At 41.6% G+C, this 24,776-nt stretch overlaps 2 protein-coding genes across 56 annotated transcripts in view; both read right to left on the bottom strand.

Annotated features, from left to right (window-relative positions):
• Window positions 1–1,722: 1,722 nt before the first annotated feature.
• Window positions 1,723–16,268, bottom strand: ubp1 (upstream binding protein 1). 6 transcript variants are annotated; one of them, XM_044172277.1, is made up of 17 exons: window positions 15,344–15,624; window positions 14,661–14,872; window positions 11,502–11,653; window positions 9,476–9,552; window positions 9,261–9,366; window positions 9,066–9,172; window positions 8,770–8,922; window positions 8,548–8,658; window positions 6,952–7,059; window positions 6,549–6,655; window positions 6,401–6,455; window positions 5,580–5,673; window positions 5,397–5,487; window positions 5,169–5,287; window positions 4,929–5,071; window positions 4,257–4,308; window positions 1,723–4,121 (listed from the first exon to the last, which is right to left on the bottom strand). In XM_044172277.1, the coding sequence occupies exons 2-17, from the start codon at window positions 14,774–14,776 to the stop codon at window positions 4,084–4,086; spliced, it is 1,629 nt and encodes a 542-aa protein (XP_044028212.1). In that variant the 5' UTR covers window positions 14,777–14,872; window positions 15,344–15,624; the 3' UTR covers window positions 1,723–4,083. The 6 variants fall into 6 exon arrangements, with proteins under 6 accessions (XP_044028212.1, XP_044028210.1, XP_044028209.1 ...); XM_044172275.1 differs by lacking the exons at window positions 14,661–14,872; window positions 15,344–15,624 and adding exons at window positions 12,365–12,450; window positions 14,470–14,544; XM_044172274.1 differs by lacking the exons at window positions 14,661–14,872; window positions 15,344–15,624 and adding an exon at window positions 15,974–16,265.
• A 1,857-nt stretch (window positions 16,269–18,125) lies between these two features.
• Window positions 18,126–24,776, bottom strand: part of clasp2 (cytoplasmic linker associated protein 2) — a 64,780-nt gene continuing 58,129 nt past the window's right edge. For all 50 annotated transcript variants that reach the window (XM_044172219.1, XM_044172232.1, XM_044172221.1 and 47 more), the window contains 7 exons: window positions 24,587–24,728; window positions 21,922–22,117; window positions 21,609–21,802; window positions 21,386–21,514; window positions 20,911–21,117; window positions 20,468–20,584; window positions 18,126–19,701 (listed from right to left, as the gene is read on the bottom strand). In XM_044172219.1, the coding sequence (XP_044028154.1) occupies window positions 19,624–19,701; window positions 20,468–20,584; window positions 20,911–21,117; window positions 21,386–21,514; window positions 21,609–21,802; window positions 21,922–22,117; window positions 24,587–24,728 (1,063 nt within the window). In that variant the 3' untranslated portion in view covers window positions 18,126–19,623. The remainder of the gene's footprint in view (window positions 19,702–20,467; window positions 20,585–20,910; window positions 21,118–21,385; window positions 21,515–21,608; window positions 21,803–21,921; window positions 22,118–24,586; window positions 24,729–24,776) is intronic.

Below are 24,776 nucleotides of genomic sequence, written 5' to 3'. Positions count from 1 at the left end.
ATTTAATGAAGGTAATTTTTATTAAATTTCATCAGTTTTCATTTTGAAATGTTCATTTTCCATACCCTGTTTAATTTCCATACCCTGTTTTTCCCAATGAACGTTTTATTTTATAATCCCACTTTCCAGTCTTTGTCTGTCAACCAAGACAAAGAGCAGAGCCAGTTAATGTGCCTATGTGAAGTATTCACCCCCCATGGAAGTTGTCATGTATTTAAAGTATTCACCCCCTTTAAAAAGACTAGCAGCCAATTGCCTTTATAAGTTACATAATTAGTTAAATGGAGATCCCTTGTGTCAAATCAAGGGATTGTAATTGATTTTAGTATAAATACACCTGTATCTGGAAGGTCCAACATTTGTAAAGCTGCATCTACTAAAATACCGATTTTGGGGTTACATTTTCTTTAAACAATTAATCATATTACTACAAACCAGTTGCTACACAATGAACATGGGGCTTTGGAGGCCCAGTTGGGGGCCTGGAGTCCCGAGCTGTTGCCCACTTTGCCCAGTTGGTGATCAAGCAAAATACACCGTAAAAGCACAATATATGTACAGTAAATGTAGTTAAGTTATGGTTGTTAAACCAGATGGGAAATTTAAAAAAAAGTTATAATTCAAAAGCACCTGGGTGACCTGTACAACACATACACTCACTGACACACCCTTTGAGAAATCCAGATGTGAACTACCAGATGGTTTTGGTCCACTAGGACGCAGATAAATTGTTAGTTTTCTGTCCTGTGTGGTAATTTGATTGCAACAGCTGCTCACTCTTCATCCCAGATGTGATTCAGCCTCTGACACAATGATTAGAGAGAAAAGTAGCACAATTCTCGGTCCTAAACATCTGTTTTGGTTACCCTTTGGCAGGTGTTTTGTACTCTCAATCTGCTCAACAAACTCTATCAGTCACTGCAGTGTCATCTAATTGTCCTGCAACAAAAAGCCACTGTTTCGCACTGTCACCTTTCATGTCAAGCAATACCACAAGAGATAGTTGTTCATCGTACCATAGTCAAGTCCAAATATAATTTCCCTGCATAAAAAATGAATGCTTTTATTGGTCATTAAGACAAAAATAGATCATTTAGATCCTGACTGCCCAAAAAGGTATTTAATATTTAAACAACAGTTTATCTGGATTATCTTTTTTTAAATTGATCATTAAAGGGGCACTCTGACAGTAGAACTCAGCCTGTGTAAACAGTTGTATTAATGTCCTCTGTGGCTTTGGAGGAGCTCTCCAAGTCTGAGAAAATAATCCACAATATTATCGGGTTGTCTTGGCTTGGAGGTAACATATTTATAAAAGAAAGCCTACTTTACAAAATGGGGATATGCAGTTTGAAACACATGGGCGTTCACCAGACAATAGGGTCTAATGAAAAGATGCTAATGGCTGCACCACTACAAATGCACTCTACGGCATTTTTAGAGCTTCACTCACACTAGAGCCTCTGCTGCTTCCATTTTAGCAGCTCCTTTTTAAATTTGTCTCTTGTGAGTCACACAGCTTTATGGAAGGGCAATACAAAATTGCCAAAGTACTCCTTTAAAACTATGACAATCACATCTTGAGTCAAGAAGACTATGCTACAGTTCAAAGTCAGGAATATAATATATATTGTATATGTTTTATGTTAACACTTGTTATCTTATACATTTGTGTTGCAAATGAAGTCTTCTTCACTATTATGATGAAGCAGGACACCAAAGAAAGTTATGAAATCATTTATTCCCAGCACGTGGTTGTGTACATCTCCAGCATACGATACTGTGCACATGAGAAGCATCATCATTGACGTTAGGCTGTACATGAACAGTGGTCACCTCTCCTGCTCACACTCTCTCACACACACTCAATCACACAGACAGACGACTGGTCAGGTCTTCAGGGGACCAAAACTGCTCACCAGAGTTCGCCTGACTAGGTATCACATCCGCTCCATTACTCACTAATTTATGAGTGGATGGACACAGCTGTGGTACTCATGTCCTTGTAAACACCACAAGCGCTACAGTCCTGGCTCTGGCGCATGGGAGACAAAAACACAGATGCTTTAGTCTCGACAGTCTTTTTTAAACATTTTTTTATAGGCGGATAAGAAGAGGGTGTGGCTGTAGGACTACTGACTACACATCGAGCTTGAGTTTTGTGATTTTTCAGTGCAGACTTGGTCTCTAACATCTGGAAAAAGAAGGAGGGGTTACACTTACCAAAAACCAAATTATCCCTCCCTCCCTCCCTTCCCCATCTTCCACATGCTCTTTACTAAACAGCAAGCTAAACACAGTTTCATCATACCAACAGGTACGAAAAAGTTTATGACAACTATTGACATAATTAAGTTTTCTTTGCAAGAACGCAAAATGATACACATGCACACACACACACACACACACACACACACCATCTGACACTTAGAGGCGTGCAAACTGTACGCACTTGCAACATTGCCAGACACTGTGTACCAAAATCAAAGGGGCTCAACTAAACCAATGACGACTCCCAGGACCTGTGTAAGATTTCCTGTCACTTTTTAAAAAGGTAAGGGCACTCGAAACACATGACCTGTAAAAACACAAGATTCTGATGATGGATGTGGAGCTGCCATGATTTTCTAGTCTACAGGATAAGACTATTGAAACAAGGCTACCGCAGTGATACATTTCTAACCAGCCTGCTGTGTGATGGGTCGTTTCTTGCAGAGCAAATCCTGGAATGGAGGGTTGATTACTATGTACATGCAGCACACAAGCAACTCCACTAGACGAGGGTTTAATTTGCCATCTCATCAATTCTATGAATGCTTCTAGTGACCAAGATGTACAGAGCCAAAAGAAAAACAACAAAAAAACAAAATAAAAAAGCCTATCAATCTGAAACCCATTTGGTCCACATTATAGTAGGTTTTTGGATAGGCATTACTGCTCTGTATGTCTGTCTTCTATAAGAGGTTTGTTCCTCTTTTTCTTTTTTTTTTTGCACATTTAGGGCCAAAATCCCACAAGGCATAAACCACACTCCTCTAAACCAGTGTTTCAAAGTCAGCACAGAAAGCAGGAGTCAAAGACGACGATGTGCACTGTGTTTGTGAACGTGAGTAAAAGATTGAGTTAAAAAGCCAATATGGCACCAGAAACAAGTAAATTCAATGAGAGCAATGGAAACAGCTGATCCATAAATAAAGCATAAACTAAAAAAAACTGTAAAAGCGCAGGCCAAACAGGATGTACGTTAAGAGAGTTGAGCTGAGTGTGACATTGTGTCAACAGACAGAGATATGGCTGGAAGTCTAAAATCACATAGGATGACTATGTGACTAGAGTTAATGAAATAAGTCCATCTGACAAAGTCCAAGAAAAAAAAATTTAATGTTGGTGTCAACATCTCAAAAAAAAAAAAAAAAAAAAAAAAAAAAAAAAAAAGCGCCTTCCACAATTTTAGCCTGGATATTTTAGGGGTTATCAAGCTCAGCCGATCAGTAAATGGTTCATTAAGACAACCCCGTTAAGAATGTTAAACAAGCAGAGTAAGTTGGGATTTTCCTTTAAGCAAGTTAGTATGTTGAGATCGCATGCTGTTCAGCAGTACAAGTTATCAAATACTGGCCTAGTGCTGGTTGTGCGCGTTGTGTAAGAAGGGCAACAAGCAATAAGGAAACTCTGCTTTCTTTCCTTCTCCTGCCGGCCAGAATGTCACTTTCTGCCCTCTCTCTCCTGGAGCCTCCCCCCTCCCTACTCCCGCAGAAACCATACAAAAGACAAAAAATAAAATAATAAAATCAAAATACATACAACAAAATTATCTTTCCACTAACCCCATATACCCCCAGTCTCTCCTCTTTTAACTCTCCTCCGTTAATAGTGTTTTCAATATGAAACAGTGGACACACCCATGTCAGATTCTAACATTTACATGGCTTTAGCGCAGTATCTCTGCTTTCCATCGAGCGAGTGCTTAGAGAGAACGGGAGGAAGTACATGGAGAGAGTGGAGGCAGGCAGAGAGGGACAGAGGGAGGCTTCTGCTCCAAAACAGAGGGTGGAGTATTAGTGATGCCATCTGTCCTCCTCACTACTTCAGGATTAGATGGAGTCCTTCACCCAGTTCATCTGGAGAGGGAGACAAGTGTGATGAAAGAAGAAAGAAGTACATTAAATCCTTGTAAAATACGAATCTACTTAGCCTTGTTGCAGGCCAAATTACAATGCGGGAGACTACCAGCTACTGACGCATTTTGAGCTCACCTTTGACAGTGCTGATCAAAAAACAGCTCTCATCAGGCAAGTTGTAAACCATCTGGAAAAGACAAAAAAGACGAGGTGAAATGTGTCAAATATCCCTGTCAACTTGTAGAAATAGTGGTTCCTTGGTATTTTAGCGTCGACTGACATGAATTACAGACCATTCTGAGTTTGGAGAGGAGGTACAACACAGTACAGAATGTGTGCGAGAATGTAAATTACATGCAAATAAGACAGCAGATAGCAGAGTTGCTGTTCCTGCTCAGATAGCACACGAAATAGTGATGCACAGCTTATTTCGTCCTCTGTACAGAGTGAAGTAGTCTCAATCCCGGTCTTGCCATGTACTCTTGCTCCACTCACTTCAGCTCTGTTTTTGCATTCGTGTGGACCATAGCCTGACCAAAGCTGAATTTTCGAGGCATTTATAACAGCTACACAAAATACATCTCAAAAGATGAGTGAGCAAGGTGTCTATCCGTATCCATGGTGATGGTTTTTCCTGCTTATATAGGAGAGTTTTGAGCGTACAGTTTACCTTTTTAAATTATAGCACCCCTCTTAATAAAGAACCCTCCACAGCTGAGGGTGTGATACTCCAAATATTAAAGTGCAAATGGAGAGTCCTCTCCAGTTTGACTAAGGGCCTGTGTGTGTGTGTGTGTGTGTTTATACCTGGTCACTGAGCAGGATGTGTATGCCTGTAGGACCCTGTCTGTACACCTGGTTGATCGTTCCCAGTGGAAGGCAGCACACGTACGCCATCTTGCGGATCAGTTCTGCAGCTGTGAGCTCCTCTAGGTACAGAGCATGATACACTACACAGAAACAGACCAGGAAAGAGGTTTTAAACACCGCATTACTCCATGGACTAATATCAGTGTTATGTTGCTGTTAAACACCGAGCTTGTTTACCATGTAAACTAGAGGAAATGCTGTGTTCTCCGTTTTCATTGTTGCCGTGTCTCTCCAGCAGGGGGCTCTCCGGAGGAGACTCCTGACAGACATACACTGTCAACCTGGGACGCACTGACCTACACACACAGATAATGATTTATGACAAATGACAAATACTGCCACCTTCATAATGCTCATACAGGTGTTCACAACCATAAAAACTGACACACACACTTTGTAACACACCTGGATTTAAGTGCATTGAAGAGTCTGATCCCATCTGCTGGCCCACAAATCTGGACCAGGTCGTCCCGGGTTAGCTTCAACAAATCAGAACCTACGCAACAAGTTAGAGGACCAGTCACTCATACTGCAGCTGTTACAACATCACATCCATGTTTTATTGTGTTTGACAGTGTGTGTGCGTACCTGAGAAGTGAGAGAAGAGCCGTGTGTAGGAGCTGAAGCGATTTTTCAGCAGCCACTTCTGTGCGTCCTGTATGGAGGCAGTGGGGCTCAACTGCTGCAGAGGAGGAGACAGACACACAGGGTGTCAACACCTGGATCTTAGGTTTACGTTCCCCACTAAGTCGGTCCCATCATACAATACTGTACAGTTTTTAATGTTTGATGAAACTAGTGGTTATTTTCATTTACTACTGATCTACCAATTATTTCCTATTATTGGTTAAGTATATAAAATGTCAAAAATAATGACATAATTCACAATGTTAGACTAAGGGGGCAGCTGACTTAAACCATAAATTCATAATTTTCTGCGTATCCACAAATTGATTACTATTATTAGTGCCACCATTAGATGTAACCACAGAGCAGCAGTCTGTAGTACAGTTATATCCCTCATTCAGTTACATTCAATTCAAATTTATGATCATTCCACCTTAAAAAAAACGTCAGTGTTGTGGAATATTAGCATTAAAAAAAAACAGCATATAAACAAAAACAATGGAACAATGGCATTAAGATAAAGCAGCAGTATGAATGACTGAAGCAAGGTTATGAGCACTCCCATTTTGATTCGAAAATCCCAGGTGTTACTAATAACATCAATGATGGCTCTGTTGTATTCAAGTGTCCCAGTAAGTCGTGACAGGAATTCAACCATCATTAATTTTGTTGTTTACACCTGTGCTTTTCCTACTGTGACAGGTCAACATGTCTTCTGTGAAAAGCATTTCATTCTGTAACTTTTCAACCAGTTCAAACAGGTGAGAAGAGTGCAGACTAACCTCCAAGTTGCCATGGCTGCCAGGGTCTGCCTGGTGATTGGGTGAGGACGAGTCACTACAACACAAGATACAACGATTAAGAGAGATGACACACACACACACACACACACACACACACACACACACACACACACACACACACACACACCTGTCCGGTACTGAGGAGGTTGCGTAGGTGGACAGTGGGGTGGAGGAGAAGGAGGGAGAAGCTGCCTGGTTGGTGCTGATGTAGGCGTTGTCCGGCCACGGGGAGCACTGAGAGGAGACACATATATATAAATACTCAATTAAATCAGGCTTACTGGGTTAATTAACAGTGTAGGCCAACTCCAACTATCCCAAAAACAAAAAGGCATAAAGGTTGAGGAAAAGTCAAAGGTGGATTGGGAATATAGCTTTGCACCGTCTCCACCCCACCCAATGTCAAATACATGGCATTAAAACATCTCCTTCCCAGCAGCCGAGGGTCTAGTGTCTACAAGCTTCAGGGGGCAGACTCTGGATGGAGTGATGGGGAGGAGGAGTGGAGGAGAGTAGAGCAGGGTGCTTACACTGCCTCTCTTGGCCAAGGAGTCACCACAGTCAGCGGGAAGTGTCCGCTTGCTGGACTTTTTCAGCTCGTGGTCACCCGCATCCTCTATGATGGGCTCAAGCCTCGTCTACATACAGACACACAGCAGAGGTTAGCCAGCCAGCGACCAACACACAAACACAACCAATAACTTGAACGGGAACACACCGAGTGAATAACCTGAGGGCAGTCTTAGTGTGGCGTATCAAATATAAAATTACTGCTTTAGTGTTTCCAATAAAAGCCGTGATAAAACCTCTGATACACAAAAAAATTCTATACTGAATGATAAAAAAAGCCCAATCAGGGGACCAGTGTTTTTGTACATTTTAGCTAATTTTCTAAAAACACAGGGTTTTCCTGTTCTATTGTAGACGTGGGCCACCTCACCTGACATAAAGACCACCTTTGCTAAGATCATACGAATGAATGCAGTTTTATGAAATAAAACAGTAGCATTCTGGGGGTGGGGGGTGGGGGTGGGGGTATGCTATTTCACACAGCAAATGTTAAACATTTATTGAGTGTCCTCTACAAACAAAACTGATCACCAGACGAGATGCGTCAGGATCCAGGTGGCTAACCGCTTCAGTTAAACAATTTACAGTACTTGGGAAAACCCCATTGTGCATCTTAACATTACTGCCAACCATTTTCCAAAGCATACCAGACGTTCGTGTTACTACGGAATTCAAAAATATACGTGAAAAGACTTCAAACTTGCTTGAGACAGATAATCCATCACAGTGAACAATCTGTCACTTTGACTGTTTGACAACTGTGTCAAGTTGTATCATCACCATATTTTGATGCGCTGCAGCTAAAGAGCAAATTGTTCTAAAACCCTTTATTGATATGCCTGTGAGAAGCTGCGCCATCTAACATCAGCATTTTAATTCAAGAGCTACATGTGGTGGGAAAAAAATAAAAAAGGAATGGCAAAGGAATATAAAGGGATCATGTGCATTTGGTAGCTCGTTGCATTAAAATAACTGCTGTTCTGTAGTTTTTTTTTCAAGGCTCGATTGTCAAAATGGATTAATCTGAAATTTAGTTGGCAGAAAATAAAGTGGCAACAATTTTGATAATGGATAATTATTAGTTAGTGTCAGTTATCAAGCAAACATACCAAATATCTCTAGTTCCAGCTTTTCAAATGTGAGGATTTACTGCATTTCTCTGTTTTCTATCATTGTAAATGGAATATATTTGAGCTTTTGACTGTTGTTCAGACAAAACAAGCAATTTGAAGACATCACCTTGAGCTCTGAGAAAATAATTGTTAGACGAAGCCCTACAATGGTTGTCTGGATGGTAAGAAAAAAAGAAGCATTAATACATGCCTGAGGAAATGGTTGGCAGTGATGAAGTCCTTTGTTGTTCATAGGCTAAAACATCAGTATGGCCCTTTACCTCAAATTTAGCCATGTGGTGGGCCGCTTTGCAGAAATACATTTCACTTACTTGAGTGCATACATTTTAACATGGATAGCCCCCCAAATGAAAGTTAAACTGGGTGCTTTTTAGTACTTTAGCCTGGTTGGGGCCTGAGAGTCCATAGCAGCTGCATACTGACCTCTGACAGGATAGTGGTATCATAAGAAGGCTGGTACTTTTCCTTCTCTTGAGCTGTGCGTTTCTCCATCTTCTCCCTGTCTGTCTTTTGCTTACGATCCGCCCCCTTTGGCTAAACAGGAAACAGAGAAGAAGAGACCGGAAAAGTAAGACAGATTTAATGAGGGCTGACACATGGGGTGGTGTAAACCCTCCTGCCCCCCATGAGAGGATTAGTGTGTACCTTAAAGACTTTGATTTGGCAGGAGGCAGAGTGGAGGTGCTCTGTGTACTCTCCACTGTCTCCCTGGGCGAACGTGTCGAACTGGATCCTGAAGGGGACGCCCTTCTCTCCACCGTGCTTCCTGGGAGTGAACTCTGTGCTGATGCAGTGCACCTGCAGACAGTGGAGAGACAAGAGTACGGGTGCGATAAAAATATGTGTTTGATGTGGAAATCCAGCGGCACGCCCAAACAGATGGCACGAAAGAGAGCTGATGTGTGTTTGTTTGAGTGAGGATGTGTGTGTGTGTGTGTTACCTGCACAAAAACAGAAGTTCTTTTGTTCATGTCCCACAGGAACTCCGCAGCGTTAAGCTGGGAGGGGTGAGTCTTCGGCTCCACAATGCCCACTGACATGGGGATATCTGTCTCACACACACACAAAAGATATTTTAACTCCAAATCATACACATGGGACGGTTAAAGTAAACATTTCTTGCCAGGCATCATTACCAATGTCAAGGAGACGGTCGCCAGGACGATTCCACCTCCAGCCCTCCAGCTGCTGGTGCTCTGTGTATTGTAGCCGGCGGTCATGAAACACCACTCGCACTACACTCTACACACACACACACACACACACACACACACGCACGCCATGTTAGCTATGAAGTGTACTTGACGTAAGAAGTAAATGTTTTCCCCTCCAGCTGTGAGGATCCTCTCACCTTCACCATCTTGTTGGTGATCTCTGGTAACTCCCCTGGCTTCCTGTTGTCCAACATACGCACCTCGTAAGACTGGCCTGAGAGAGACAGAGAGAGAGAGATCACAAGATCAAAAGGAAAGAAAGAAACATGATGAGAGAGGTACCTAAAAATGAGAGCCAAAAAACAAAACAAAACGACAGTGGAGTGAATGTAACTATTCCCTGTCCTTAAAGGTCGCTTTTTTGTTATGTAATTTAGGTGAGACTGAAAAAAAGTCAATTTTATGTTTTATTGCTCATTATACGGTTTAATTACATGGCTATAATTATTTGTAAAAAGTTAGTCTTTGCGGTCATCTTTTTTCTTTTTTTTTTAGATGATTATAAAAGACTTGAGTTGTCTTTTAGAATTAGGAAGGCAGCCTCTTTGTGGCAGACATTATTCGTAAAGCTTGAAACAAAGCTCTAGGTTTCCAATGTAATGTTTTTTGTAAAGGTGTGATTTTTGGGCTCTTCCAGACCTAAGTTGACAACTGGAGAGAAACGTGGCTTGGAAATCTTTGGTTGTTTGTACTGCGAGTCCAGCGACAGACGATTTAGGGCTTCGGCAACCAAAGACGGGCTGCACAAAATCGGCAGTTCATGTTGCCCTCTTTTCCCTGGCCTTGACCGGCTTCACAATCTCTTTTGAAGTTTTTTGATGCATAGAAAAGCCAGCACTATGGCCAAAGCTTATTTATTGTTTCGCTACATTTTCAATAGATGAGGGTAGTGCAGATGGATGATGCAAGTCATATCTCTGCTTGCATCTGTTTTATTTATTTTTTTCACACCATCTCACATGCCTAAAACTGATATTATACAGTCTGATACAGATTACGACAAAGACTTCATTAGACCCATCTTGCACTGTGTGGCATGCAGTGAACTTCTAAGATTGTTGCACAATGTATGGAGATGCCTTAAGAAGTTGTGTTCTTTTCCGACTTATGTTGTTTCACCACTGCAGCGGTATATTTGGTGTCTTATGAGTCCATGTGGGGTGGGCACTTGTATGTGCATGACACAAAAAACTAATACAAATGAGTATATTCTTTGTACTAAAAAGTGGGAAAAATGCCCATGTTGTAAAGCTTTGATTGTGGTAAACACATCGCATCAGAGGTATTTTAAATCAGGTACACACCATCTCAATGAGGCTCAACAGTAAATACTGGCATCCCAGAACTAATCCCCTCTCTATCAAACCTACAAATCAGATCTTGACTACACAATAAGGCCAGATACAGTATACTTAACCCACAACATGCTAACCAATTATTTTCCAGTAAAGTCCATCCTGACCTAATGACATGGATGACCAGACCATCTTCAAACAGCCCACTGAGAAGTAATAGACCTAAAGTTGCATTTTAGCTGCACTAGCAATTCTGTATTATCCCACATTTGGAAATTCCCCTTTTATGTATGAATTCTATTAAATCCTCTGTAATTCCATGAAAACTGGGCTCATTAAATGACAGCTTCTGTCTTGCAGTAAAGCATACAGGGACATAAGTTCACATATGTTGCTGCTTCTCGTTAAAAAGAGGATTTTGCTAGTTCCTCAATTTGTGTAAATCCCTCTACGTGCCATTAAATTAAGTTAATCTCCATTTGTGCCATAAAGCAATGTAGCAGAGTCAACACCAAACTGGTGTGTGACATTAAAATGCAGTGTAGAGGCCAGAAGAGGACTCACATCAGCAATGGTTTCATTTTAACAGTATTTATACTAATGTACAATAAATGAATGTGTTAATTATTTACTGCTGTTAAATGATGGGTGTGCAGCCCTAGAGCACAAAGAAGTGGAGTGTGTATGTACGAACCACATCAAATACCAAAGTCTTTATGTACAGTTTTAGTAACCCAAGTAGAAATTTATAAAGTAAAGTCATAGTAAAGTAAAAGTCATATTTAAAAAAAACAAAAAGAAAAACCAGACAAAATGAGGTGAAGTACAAGCAACACGTTCTCTTGAGTGCATGTATTGCGTGTCTCACCTTGGTTTAGGTATGTGAGCGTCTCGTCATGCAGCTTGACAGCAGGCGAGGTGGCGGTGCACAGCACATACTGGAATGGGGGATTTTTGGTCTCGCTTTCAGGAGGAAGGCTGGAGTCCTCCTGCTTAAAGATTGGCAGAGCCAGCACATCGCTGAGGGAGACAGAAGAAAGAGGAGAGAAACACAAACAGAAAGTCAGCATGGATGTGATGCATGAAAGACATGCGAGAAAACTGAAAACCATCATAAAACAGTTGCGGCGGCTTAAAGGTTTTCCATGAACAGCTTGATTGGTGCATTTTTCTTGCCTTTGGCCGCTCAGTGTTTTTCAACTGGCTTATTATTTATTCAAAATTCTAAGCTTTTATTAAATCTCTAATATGATGTGGCATCCATTCTTTTTTTATGCCTTTAGTGAGGAATTATTAATTCCTAAATGGAATTGAACCTGGGTAAGGACTCAGCCTTAGTATATGGGGCCCACGCCCACGGCATCCATCCTGAATGCAAAAGAAAAGAAAAACTGTGCCTTTATTCCTTAAGACTGGATGTTCTCGTTTCCCCACTTTGCAATTATCTCTAAAAACACATCATATTGATTTGTACCATTTAAACTGTTGCATGCTCCACTTTTGGCAAGACAATACTTTATCTCCTCATAGTGTGGAATTATTAAATGGATTGGCTTATTTTAGAATAAGTGACGAAGGCTCTCCATCGATCAAATGGCTCTCTTATTATGTATGCATGAGGCTGCAGCAGAATAAATGGACAAAAACACCCAGAGATAGCCTGAGCTGCTGACACACACTATCTCTCACACTTGGCAGCCACTCTAGACAACCAACCCGTCCTCGGCTCACCCTGACAAATGCTGCTGGAGTGTCAACGGGTGCACAGTGAACAGGACTGTGTGTGTAGATCTCAGTGCCTGTGCAGAAAAGAAGTCCTATCCATGCAAAGAAATGCAGATCATGGCATCTCATTACAAGGAAAACTTTTTGGCAAGTCATGATGCTGCTCTAAACCAGAGCCAAACTTAAAAATAACAAAAACAAAAACAACAACAAAAAAAAAAAAACACCTTGACAATTTCAAGACATTCCTGCAGCACCTTCCTCTAAACAACAAAGTCTTCCAAACAGCACCCCGCTAGACTTATTCAGGCTCAAATCACATCTCTCTTGATTACTTGCTGGTGTGTTTTCTCTCTGCAGAGTGGGTGTCCAGACAGTGCCAACCTGGGTGTCACAGCCCTGTTAAGCCCTGCTGCCCAGGAAAACTACATCTGCTTCCTGAAACATGAGGCGCTGGTTCCACTGAAACACACGGAGACATTCTGTTCCTACCAGCTGCTGACTCCAAACATGCCCCACAGACCACATATAGCACGACACACACATGCACCCACACACACGCACGCACGCACACACACGCACACACACACACAGTGTCTTCCCTAATTCACTTACATGCAACCCATCACTTGAGTATTGGTAAACTTGCTTACTCTCATAAGAGACTGGCACACACCTCCGTCACACTCCGATAAATGCACGCTAAAAGCAGATGGCCGAGGAGGCCGCTGATAAAGACACATGCATGTCCTGGGAGCTGCTTGCCTTCGCCACACAATTATCATCACCCCCTATAACCTATTACATAATACAGTGCACACATACCAGGAGTTACTAATTGAACAGGTGGTTAACATCAATACCACTTTAATGCCAACACAGTCCTTCTTAAACAAATTAACGAAAGACAGATACAGGAAGATTATCGATCCTCCACACATTATGAACAAGTAGTAGCACTGACTAACCGGATTTGTTTCCCTGATTCATAAGATGCCACATTTAGGAGCAAATATTGGAATCAGCTGAATGACCAGGAAGTGGTGGCACATCCACAATTCATTAAATTAAAACTTAACATGGAAGATGAGAATTTGTTACAGGGCTACAAGTATGCAAATTGGGCATAGGGACAAACGCTAAGTGTACGCTACAAGAACATTTTAGATATCAGTTCCAATAAAATACCTGTACCTGTGTTGATAGTGATACCAAAACAATGTTTTTTTCAGTACCATAGTTTTGGGAATATTAACACATTTTATAAATCAATGACAACTGGACAGACTGCGACTGAGGAAGATTGTGTGATTCGATCAAAAGCTCTAAAACAGCTATTTAATCATGGACCCTGTGGTGAGATTGTTTTGTTTAATGTTTAAGGATCTGACCAAGAGTTCAATACCATACTTGACACTTTTTGATACGGCACATTAGAGTCTGTAGTCAAAAAGTATCAAGAGTGGGTAGCGCATGCTTGGTCAGATTCTTAGGTTTGTTTACTTATTCTTTGAGCAGACATTTTCACACATATAAATCCGCTAACTTTAGACAATATTTTTAGGGAAAGATCCTTATTTAACACTGATACATTATGTATTTTGGCATATTTTGTTAGAAGTTAGGAAAATCCAACAGCGCTAAAGCAATCTAACTGAACATTGATAATCATGGGTCATCAGTCAGAAACACCCATTGTCTCTTACAGCATTACTGTAGTAGAAAAATACCTAATTTTATTTAAAAAAAAGAAAAAGATCATCAGGTGTTTCTTAAGCTGCATGAGGAAACTAGTGCCAAGTCAATTAACCATTTTAGGAACTTTCCTAATCAAAAAGACTAAAATCAGACCCATCACCTTGGACATAATGTGCAGACCCTTGTTTCCACACACCACTGGTAAATACCACCTGTTCTAACAACTGCCAGCCTCTCCTGCAGACTTCCTCTATATTATCTTGAAACGTACACAAAGTTTAGGTCTCTTTTAGGCAACACACCCATAATCTAAGCAACTGGATGAACTGATATAACGTCTTTGTTGTCCCTCACAGTATAACACCTGTCCTTCCTTTGCTTTTTTGTGAGTTTAGAGAAATTAATCTTTGTACCTGATGGTGGCACCAGGCAATGACTGCCTTCCTCCAAATACCAAAACAAAGAGAAGCCATCACACTCAGTACAAAGAGAATAACACACGGGGGGGGTGATGTTAACCCCTCCAAACAGTGTGTGTGTTGTTCTCTAACGATCCACTACTGTGTTAGGAAGCTGGGGTTGGCATGTTGACTCCGTCTCTAACCTCATGCTGTAGGCTCCAGCCCCCAGCTCCTGCCCGATGCCAGACAGACTGGCATCGAAGTCGTGCACCAGCCCCGACTCTATGGTGGCGTCGTCCATCTTCAGCACCCAGGCCATCGGCCCCAGCTCCTTGTCCTCGGCTTCTACTCGGAGGGCCGCCAGCTTGCTGCAGGTACGAGAGGTCGGCTAGCGAGGAAGTGGTATCTGCAGCTTCTGAGTGACACCGCGAGAGGAAAGTTATGCTGCTAGCCCGTTAGCCGCTCCTTGGCAAGCTAGGCAAGCGAATGTGTAGCTTTCCACAGAGACTGGATGTATCGCCATATCTCCACTCGGGTTTTTGTCACACAACACGGTGCTCCACAGCTGGCAGACTGTCTGAAAGTAACGATAAGTTAGAGTCCACTCAGCTAGCAAATGTTAGTCGTGACTGAAGATGCGAGCGGATTGTCAGCATGCTAACGTTAGCTAAAAGCTAGCTAGCTTTGCAAAGGCAACTTCAGCGAGCTAGCATGAATCCAGCAGCCCCGTTGTTACCCCGGGCACAGAGTCTTCAAAGCAGTCTAGCTTACGTTAGCCCAACAAAATGCAACAAGCAGAGAAGGTGGTTTTGTTTTAGTCCACACGCCGCATCCGCACAGCTGTTGCTACCTAGCTATCAGGCTAACTAGCATCAACTTTACTTGCTTTGAATCAACTGTGATGTTCGGTGACCTAAGAGCAGCTCTCCTCTGGCGCTCCCTGTACCATCCCAAACCGCTCTCCTCTTCTCATCGCGGTGCTGGAGTCACCGCTAAGGCTCCCAGTCTTTGAGACGCAGTCCTTTAACCATCCAAAGTGCAGCGGTTGACACAAAACCAGGCATCAACATGGCTCCCTCAGCATACAGACTGTCGGTCTGTGTCTGTGAAGCCTGCAGGGCTGCCACCGCCAGCCTCAGGAAGGATGCCACGACGGCGATAAGCCAATCAGAGCCCGCCTTCTGTGCCCAGCGCAGGGGGGTTAGCCAATCAGAGGCCTTCGAGCTTCCGTCATTGTGTCCAACTGTACTTGTGCCTCCCAGAAACTATAATGCATCTACAAAGTCAGAACTGTCAACAAAGATGAACCACTGTAGATATATGCAACCAACCCCCTGTTGTTCACACACATGTACACACACACACACACACAGTGATAGGGCTCATTGGTCCAAAAGTGTAATAATACACCAAAATAGTTATTCATTAACATGTATTATAGAGACACTGTTGACATATTTGAGGCCATAAACTAAACTAAACAAACATGTCACCTTTAGATGTATGAGGTTCGTACCGTGTGTAACTGCTGCCGCCGTGTCTCTGTACGGAGGCTCGGAAGTTTTCAGTGTAGGGCTGCCAGAACAACATCGTGTCCACTTCAAACCTGTCGCTATACTGCTGCTGCTGCTGCTGCAAATAAACACGACTCAGGCCGGTACCGAGGAGGTCCAAACAGGAGCTCATGTTAGTTTCATGTCAGTGTTGAAGAGGAGTTTGCTCCACAGGAGTTACTTGTCTGTTCAATAATTATCCACCGGTCGGACCCTGGACGTGGCGGACTGTCAAGTCCCTGGGTGGTAAGTTTTTCCGAGCAGGATACACGCGCTATTTTGGCCACCGGGTGGGGGTGGGGGAGAATTCAGGGTACAGACGTCAACACACAATAGTCAGACTTAAGTGCACAACCAGTGCAAGACACAGTAAGGTTCAAACATAATGGCCAAAAATCTAAACCTAAAATGAATCCCTTACAAACAAACCCATACTTAAAATATATACTAAGTATTATCAGCAAAATATACTTAAAGTATAGTACTAAGCATGAAGAAGGACCAATTTCAGTGTTAGATTATTGTATATTATTGGATTCTTATTACTGATGCTTTAATGTGTAAGTAGCATTTTTCTGTTGCAGCTAGTCGAGGTGGAGTTTATTTTAGTTACTTTATATACTGTTGGGTACTTTATAACAATCCATCATATTTTATAATCTTAACATGTATTAATATAATAGTAGTATGAATATTTATCCCTGAATTGTACTGTAGAAGAAGTATAAAGTAACATAGACTGCAAATACTCAAGTAAAGTACAAGTATCTTAAATGTACTTAGTTACATTTCATAATTTAATGTTTATTTGTATAAGGGGCAGGTATGTAGCATAAACCAATGCCACACACCACAGCATTTATAGCCTGAGCTAATTGGCAATTCCCATTCATAAAACTCAACAACAAACACACAAGAGACAGTACAAATCACAAACTCAGCAATAAGTACGTACATTAAAAACACAAAACTCAGAACTCAACAAGAAAATACGGACAGAACAATACAAGACACACACTAATACAATAAAGCACCATTATTTGATTCTACATACTTCATTAACTGGTGAGCTACAATGTTTTCCAGAACTTTAGAAAACACAGGATACTAATTGACCCATAGTTGCATGCCTTATCAACTGCTCCAGATTTAAAAATTGGTATCTCTTTTGCTAGCTTCCATTTACTGGGGAAACTCCATCGCTGTAATGTAACTGATGGCTTTGCTGAGTTAGGGGACTTTTTAAGGGGGCAGACAGTGTATTAACTGCAGGGACTTTGCAGTTAGGTGGTGACTGCAGGGAGGTCACTGTATCTGGGACCCTCTTTAGCTGCAGCTAAATTTACAGCCCAGAGAACTTATGCATACATGAAATTCCACACCGGTTTCTTGAATAGCTGTGTTGCTTAAGACATAAATGTTATTGTTTATGTCTAGATTATTCCACAGCTGCTCTGCTCTACCAATTAACAGTCCTGGCTATAAACACAATAGAGCAGTGGTTCTACATCTGAAACAATTAAGTGCTGATTAATCGATTAGTTGTTCGACAGAAAATTAATCCTTCTCAGTTGGGAGGATTTTCTGCTTTTGTCTTATGAGATAGTAAATTGAATATGTTTGGGTCTTGGACTATTAGTTGGAAATACAAGTCTTTCACACATTTAAAAAAAATCGCCAATTTCTGAATTTTTATAGACAATGATTAACAAATAAAAATCAGCAGAGCGATCTATAATAGAAATTTAAAAATTAATCAAACCCCGACCACCACTCAAGTAAAATTTACAACCTCCTGTTTGCATCAAGGCACAGCTGTTATATAAGAGTAGTTACTCCAAAAAAGGACAGAGGCATTGTTCAAGCTTTTTTGGAGTAACTCTAATCTTACACGTTTTAAATTTCAGTGTATCTCCTGGTTTAAGGTACATATCTTTGGAATATATACTGGAGATGGTTTACCACTGATCCTGAGTCAGTTAGAAATTGAATTGCACAGCCAGTACTGCAATAAGTAAAGGCCAACATGTTTGATATATCCATTCCATCATTAACTTTTCTATCCATCCTTTCACCACAGGACTCTCTTCCACTGCAAAAATGAAGAGGCAGGGCTTATCTTGATCTGTACAAGTTCTTTATTTTATTGTAAGCACAGCTTTGTAAATGCACGGAGGAAACACAACGGTGAAAACTAGAATGTTACAAGAAGAGGAAGGAAAGAAAGACACGATGAAGAGGAGAAGAGAGGAGGGTGACATGACAGTTTTGTTTCAGAGCTGTAAATAATACATTTCTACAAATTTCTCAGCAGAGAAAACTTAAGAGTGAGAGAGAAAGAGAGAGAGACACTACGGCACGCGCAACAGAGAGAGAGAGAGAGAGAGAGAGAGAATAAAACAAGGAAGGGCACAGGTGCGCTCGTGCACCCCCCTGGGGTCTCTCCTAAATGACACAGTTACTGGATATTCCATTTTAATATCATATACAGATACATATCCACTATGTGATAATAAGCCATGTCCTGTCATTCTTCATGTAGTAAGCAGCACGCACTCTTCTTCCTCCCCATGTTGCCAAGAAGTGGACTGATCCAAGATGAACTGGGAGAAATGGAGGACACCGTGGGGTTTTCTGAAAGCTGCGGACATGGTTCACATTAATTTAAAACCACAGTCACACTATTCTGACTGTCAATAGGACCCCAATAAAAACTTATTTTTTAAATTTAGTCTCATGCATAGCCAAGCACACAACACCTCCTATACTTTGGAATCTGCCTATGTATTTGCTATGAGCAGGCATGACCCACTGTGACTCATGTTAGTGCTTGGTTGGTTGGTCGTACCTTTTAGGCTAATCAGCACCTTTTTGAAAGAGAGAAAGTGTGTGTTTATGTGTGTGTGTGTGTGTGTGTGTGTGCGTGAGAGAGAAAACTCCGGACATTAAAAACCGCTGCAGTAAAATCTCATTGCGTAAAATAAATCCAAACTATGACACAAGGTAAATTTACATTCCTGTCTACCTGGCCCCAGTTACTCGCTGTTCAAGAAAGACACAAGGCGGCACCATTCGTTCGTCTCAGCCCTGTTCTATGAACTTTACCCCCCCCAAATATGAGAACCATGCAGTTACAAGACTTCCTGTTGACATCAAGATGTTATTCAGAGGGGATACTGTTGTGTTCGGGATATAAAGGAGGTGAAGAGGACGGAATTTTCATATCTTCATCCTTGTGTGGTTAGTGTCAAACCTGGGTGGAGTATGTGACTGAATGTGTGTGTGTCTGTTTATGTGTAATCCAGATTTAAAGGTTCAGTTCAGTCTGAGATCAGAGTGGATCCTCAGCGATGGTCAGGAGAACTACAACACTCCTCTCTTCTGCACCACAACTCCCATCTTGTAGTGGGACAGGAAATGTATGAGGATTGTGTTTATCTGTGTGTGTGAGTGCAAGTGTACGTGTGGATGTAAGCAGTTTGCTCCTGTGAAAGAACGTTAGGATGTGTGTTTTGTTCTCGGTCTGTGTGGGTGTGAGCTCATGAACAGATGTTTATGTTTGGTGGGCAGAGTTGCAGGTCTGTGGTTGGCCTGTGGGAGGGCGCTGCGTCTCCTATAGGCCCTCAGACGGGGGTTCGCTGCCACTGGAGCCGGACTGGGCACGCTTGATGTACAGATTCAACAGCTTCAGCTATGGAGAGAAAAACAGACAGAGGATAGACATGTAAATGTATGTTTCTCTAGAGGCTGCAAGGAGTATACTAAGCCTAAGAAAATCCAGCCTGTGAAAACATATAGTTCCTCGAGTGTGTTATCATGCAAGATCTTTGTCTTTACACGCCAAGTTACTGCATCTTAGGTTAAAATGTCCCAGCTTAAGCGTGTTACTATGCTGCGATGCTTTCATATCATTGGCTGGCACTGCTAGCTGACCCCACAACGTTGTTGTCATATGTGATGTAGTAAATGGCTACTGCATCTGTTTAGGCTTCCTGTCACATGACTATTGCTTAGCTGTGACGTCTTGCTGTGTTCACCACTGATAGGGGATGAATGTGAAGCTGATAAACTTTGGTATATAGTTTAACATCAAGCACTGAAGGTTTTTTTGCTTATTTACTAAACCCATTTATGAAATTTGCATTTCCCCGTCTTTCATGGTTTTCATGCATGTTCTGTAACATTCTACTGTCTAATCTATTAATAATAGCAGTTTGAATGCAGAAAGAAAAGGTTTATTCAAATATTAATTTCAATGGAGAAAGATGTGCTATGATATTGCATAAAAAGAAAAAAGAAGGGATCTTGCCATACTGGTCTCCAGCTAGAACACGGGAAGTGTTTACTCCCATATTTGAATGTGTTCATGTGTTCAAAAGTATCTTAAGATGCCAGATTTCAACAAGCCAACTGGCTTCTGATAAGTCCACATTTCTAATGCCTTTAGGTCAGGTTACCTTGCTGCTGGAGAGTTGGCTGAGGTGCGGTTTGAGGTCCTCTCCTATCACTGCATAAATGGCCACCAAGCAGAACACACAGGCTTTCCTCACACTGCTCTCAGAGTTGTCATAACCCTGTTCAAACAGATAAAGTAGATTACAAACCTGCAGGACACTTTGTTCAAAACAGAGGAGTCAGAGAAATTATTCATGTAGGAATGTGTGGATGGTGTGTAAGAACAGGAGGTGTGTTTTACAAACTTTATGAAAAAAATAAATTAGCCACTTATGACCAAGCTTTACAAAGATCTAGAATAATGAAGAACTATTGTTTAAACAGAAACACTCTACTCTTCTTTTTATTTTTCAAAAAGAAGAATTTGTCTTACTTTTAATAGATTGTGATTTTCAGCATTAAAACTAAATGTTAAATATATGATGTGTGTGTGTGTGTATGTTACCTGTATGAGTCCTGGCACTATCTCAGGCAGCAGGCTCATCAGGCCCTCGCGGGGAACCCTCTCCACTACTTTGGTCTGCATCTTGATGGCAGCCAGGTTGATGGGGTAGTCAGCTGACTGGATGATGGGACACAACACCTTGACACACTGGTCTGGACTGATGGACAATGCCAACATGGCTGCCGTCTCCTCTGCTGCTCGTACCACCTGCAGGAACACACGCAAACATCAGTATTGATGCTATGAAACAAGAAATTGTGCTCAGATTACAATTAGTACTTCATCTGTGTTAATGTGATGGAAATATATTTCAAATGGGTAAATATGACCATTTCATAATCCTGCAGCATACGTAAATGTCTTTATTCTACTCAACGCTTTGATCATCCATACATACATCAACTTTTGCACCATCTCTTTATGCTCTGAAGTTCTCATGATAAGTGAACTCAGTTGTGTGTTTTAGTACAAGTACCTCCTTGTGGGGGTCTTTGTGAGCCTCCAGGGCCTTCATGATGGTGAGCTCAGCATAGTTTTTGAACCTCCAGGGCTGCTTGCTGAGAATCTCCCTCAGCACCCGCAGAGCCAGCGTTCGGATCACGTGCTGGGAGAATTACAAAGATTTAAGTTTAAAGGAGAGGAATTCAGCTTGGCCTATTTGCTCAGTGTTACGGTAGAAATGAAGCGAGTGTGTGTACCTCTCTGTCACCCATCGTTTCCAGCAGGAGCAGCAGGATAGTTTTAAAATGTTCATCCCACACCTGCAGTGTGTTTTCACGGATGAGCTTCAGCAGTTCGCATAGTGCTGCCTTCCTCTCCTCAATGCGCTCATTGTGATTTGACAACTCTTTCAGCAGCTCGGCCACCAGCTCTGATTGGTCCAGGCTGCTTTCTGTTAAGAGACAACAGACAAGAAGAAAAAAAAAAAAAAAAACATGGTACACTTATTATATGATTTGTTTTGTGTGGTGCAGTGTGTCTGTGTTTTTCTGTCAGAATGTGTTTGTGTACCATCAGTGAGATGCTCAGAGTCGTCCATGCTGGTGTCTTTGCGGCTGTGTTTGAAGGGAGAGTCCATGAAGTGCTCGCGGGCCCCTCGGGGGCTGGAAGAGAGCAGGGGGGTGTTGAGGAGGGAAGTCTTGTTGTCCAGAGCCATACGGCCTCCGTCCACCGAGTCTGACACTCTAATGTCTGTCCCGCTGTCCCCCTGCAGAGATGCAATAAAAACTGTTAAAGAGGCTCAGACTTTCAGGTCACTTTCGCAGCTGGTTCATTTGTTCCAGACCACTGTTGCCTTTTATTTCTTGTCTGTCTCATGTTCACACCGACTGTTATTACAACCGAACCAAGAGGTGTAAACATGGACGAGTCACATGGACTGACAGGTTACTCATTCATTGGACAGACTGTTATCCTGCATCATCAGATCTAAAAACCCATGGAGGAAAATCCATTTGACTGACAGCAAGTCATACTGCATCTTGTGTTCATTTTCTTAGTTTTCATATGGAGCTCACAAAGAAATAATTGATTGTGAACACTATTAGTCGAGACTGCAACTTGACCTCATCTGTCAAAAGCAATAAACAGGACAAAAAAGAGGCATCTTGAACAAAAATATTGGAGTTTTTTCTTATCCACACTGAGGGTCTACGGACAGAGGGTATAAGCTGTGCAGATTGTGTTTGTGGTTGATATGTGGTTTGTGAATTTGGTTACATAAATAAAACTGACTTGAAATGACTTGATTAATATTACGGCGTGAGGTTGCTACATTTTCACTCACTACAAAAATCCCAGCACTAATTTATCTTGCACAAAGTTATCTTGCTTATTTATATAAATCACATAAACATATAGATTACTTGGGAGATTATTTTCTCGACAGTTGATGATCAGCAGATGGATTTAATAGCAGTTAAGCTTTTGAATTCATGTTAAATTCATATCTACTATTGCTGTTGAATCCTGTTGTTGAACCAGAGTTCGCTTGGAACCAGACCAAGAACAACCTTGTTAGGCAGTCTCAGTCCTGTTGTTCAAAGACCAGAGTTAAGATCACAGCTTTCACACCAGAATAAATAAACCAAACCAAACCAAACAAGCAAACACACCAGAATTCCTCTGAAGTGCACTAAACAGGTTAGGTGTGAAAGCCTCCCAAAATACTGGGCAGTGTTCTATTTTAGCAGGTACAGATATTGGTCAAAACAAAGGAAACGCACATTTTGTGGTTTGACCTTCCAGATTTTTTCATCTGAATCACTTGACCAGTAAAATTTGGATGATATTTCCTTTGTTGACAGCATGTTGTTCTCTAGATGTGATAAAAACAACCCAGTGTTGGGACTTGTGAAGGCTGACACATGGTGAACCACCACGTGAGAAGCAGAGCAGGGTGAAGAGGTTTAAGGTGCTCTTGTGTCTGTGTATATTTACACTCAAACCACTAAATGCCACTATCTGAGTGGTGGTTTGATGAGTCAGGTGTGCTGTGATTGGCAGGCTGATGGCATGTGGGCAGGTTAGATTTCAGATGCACCTCATGAGGAAAATGTCAGGAGGTCACACCTCTGTACTAGAGTACACCATGTCCTTAAAATGGGCCGGGGTTGTTGGGAGGGACAGCAATAAGACCTGGCATGACGTCTTAAGTCATAAATTTGGATTGAGTATCTAGATAAGCACAAGGGAAGGTTCTTGTTGAGAAACCCTCTCTGTCATTTTCAGCAGTCAGGATCATAACAAAACAATAAACATGATTTTATCAGTGGCTGAAGAGGATTAAGTTCACAGTCATCAGTCCCATACGCACTTAATGTATGCCTCTCAGTTCCCACGCTACGGGGGGAGTACTGGAGCACATCAGCTGTCAGGGTCACATACAGAACATATAGGTAGCTATGTTTTTGTGTGTGTGTGTGTTTAGGCCTTTGCGACATGCAGTAATGCTAGACAAGATTATAGCTCAGTTTCGAAAGTGAGTACCAAGTGAAATATGTCTGTAGCTCAGAGAATGCATCAAAAGTTAGCATTGAATACTTTGTCAGATCTTGTTTACACTTTCTTTGATTAGATATTTTCCGATTTAAAGCCTAACTATATATTACTGTGACAAAGGTATTGATGGCTGCTTGTGTCAAGACAACATTAAACACAGCTGATTCAGTCTTTTTTGTTAAATAAACCAAAAAGGATTTACAACAACGTTTTCCTACTGCTTTCCCCAACACCTCTACTCGTTTTATTTGTTGCAGTGTTCTGCCAAAGTTTCATCAAAAAATATTGTCTGACTACAACAATTGGAAAAATAGATGTGTGAAACAAATTTTGAGATGTTTCATGAAGGAATTCCCAAAAGTTGGCAGCTTGGTCAAGTCTACTGTTCAACACTTGGCTGCTATCCTTCACACAAACATCTGTAAATCTTTCACTTTTGCTCTCATTCAAAGTCAAATTACCATGCCTGAGAAAAAAAGACAATGTCACGCTATGAAAAATCTCACTCCAACCAAACCAAAGATGTTGCTGACAATTACAGAAAAAAACTCCTTTCCTTCACAAGAATATTTTGCAGAAGTACAAGTACAGCTCTAATAGTTCCATATCAGCCGTAACACATACTGATGTACACTTGCATCAACACATACAACATCCACCTGTCCTCTCTACTGACCTCCTCTCCCTCCCGCCGGTGGACTGGTTCATTCATGTCCTCCTGGCTGCGGACGCTGAAGTTTTGGATCGCCTCAGTGACACCTTTCAGTGAGCTGTAGATGTCCTCCGAGTTCATGTTTTCTGTGTCGTAATCAAATGCACTGCACACAAATGAGAAAAAAAAGGACACTCAGCCAGAGCTGCACGAT

This window comes from Siniperca chuatsi, linkage group LG17 (assembly GCF_020085105.1).
Source record: "Siniperca chuatsi isolate FFG_IHB_CAS linkage group LG17, ASM2008510v1, whole genome shotgun sequence".
Taxonomy (NCBI): domain Eukaryota; kingdom Metazoa; phylum Chordata; class Actinopteri; order Centrarchiformes; family Sinipercidae; genus Siniperca; species Siniperca chuatsi.
This window is presented reverse-complemented; position numbering and strand designations above follow the sequence as displayed.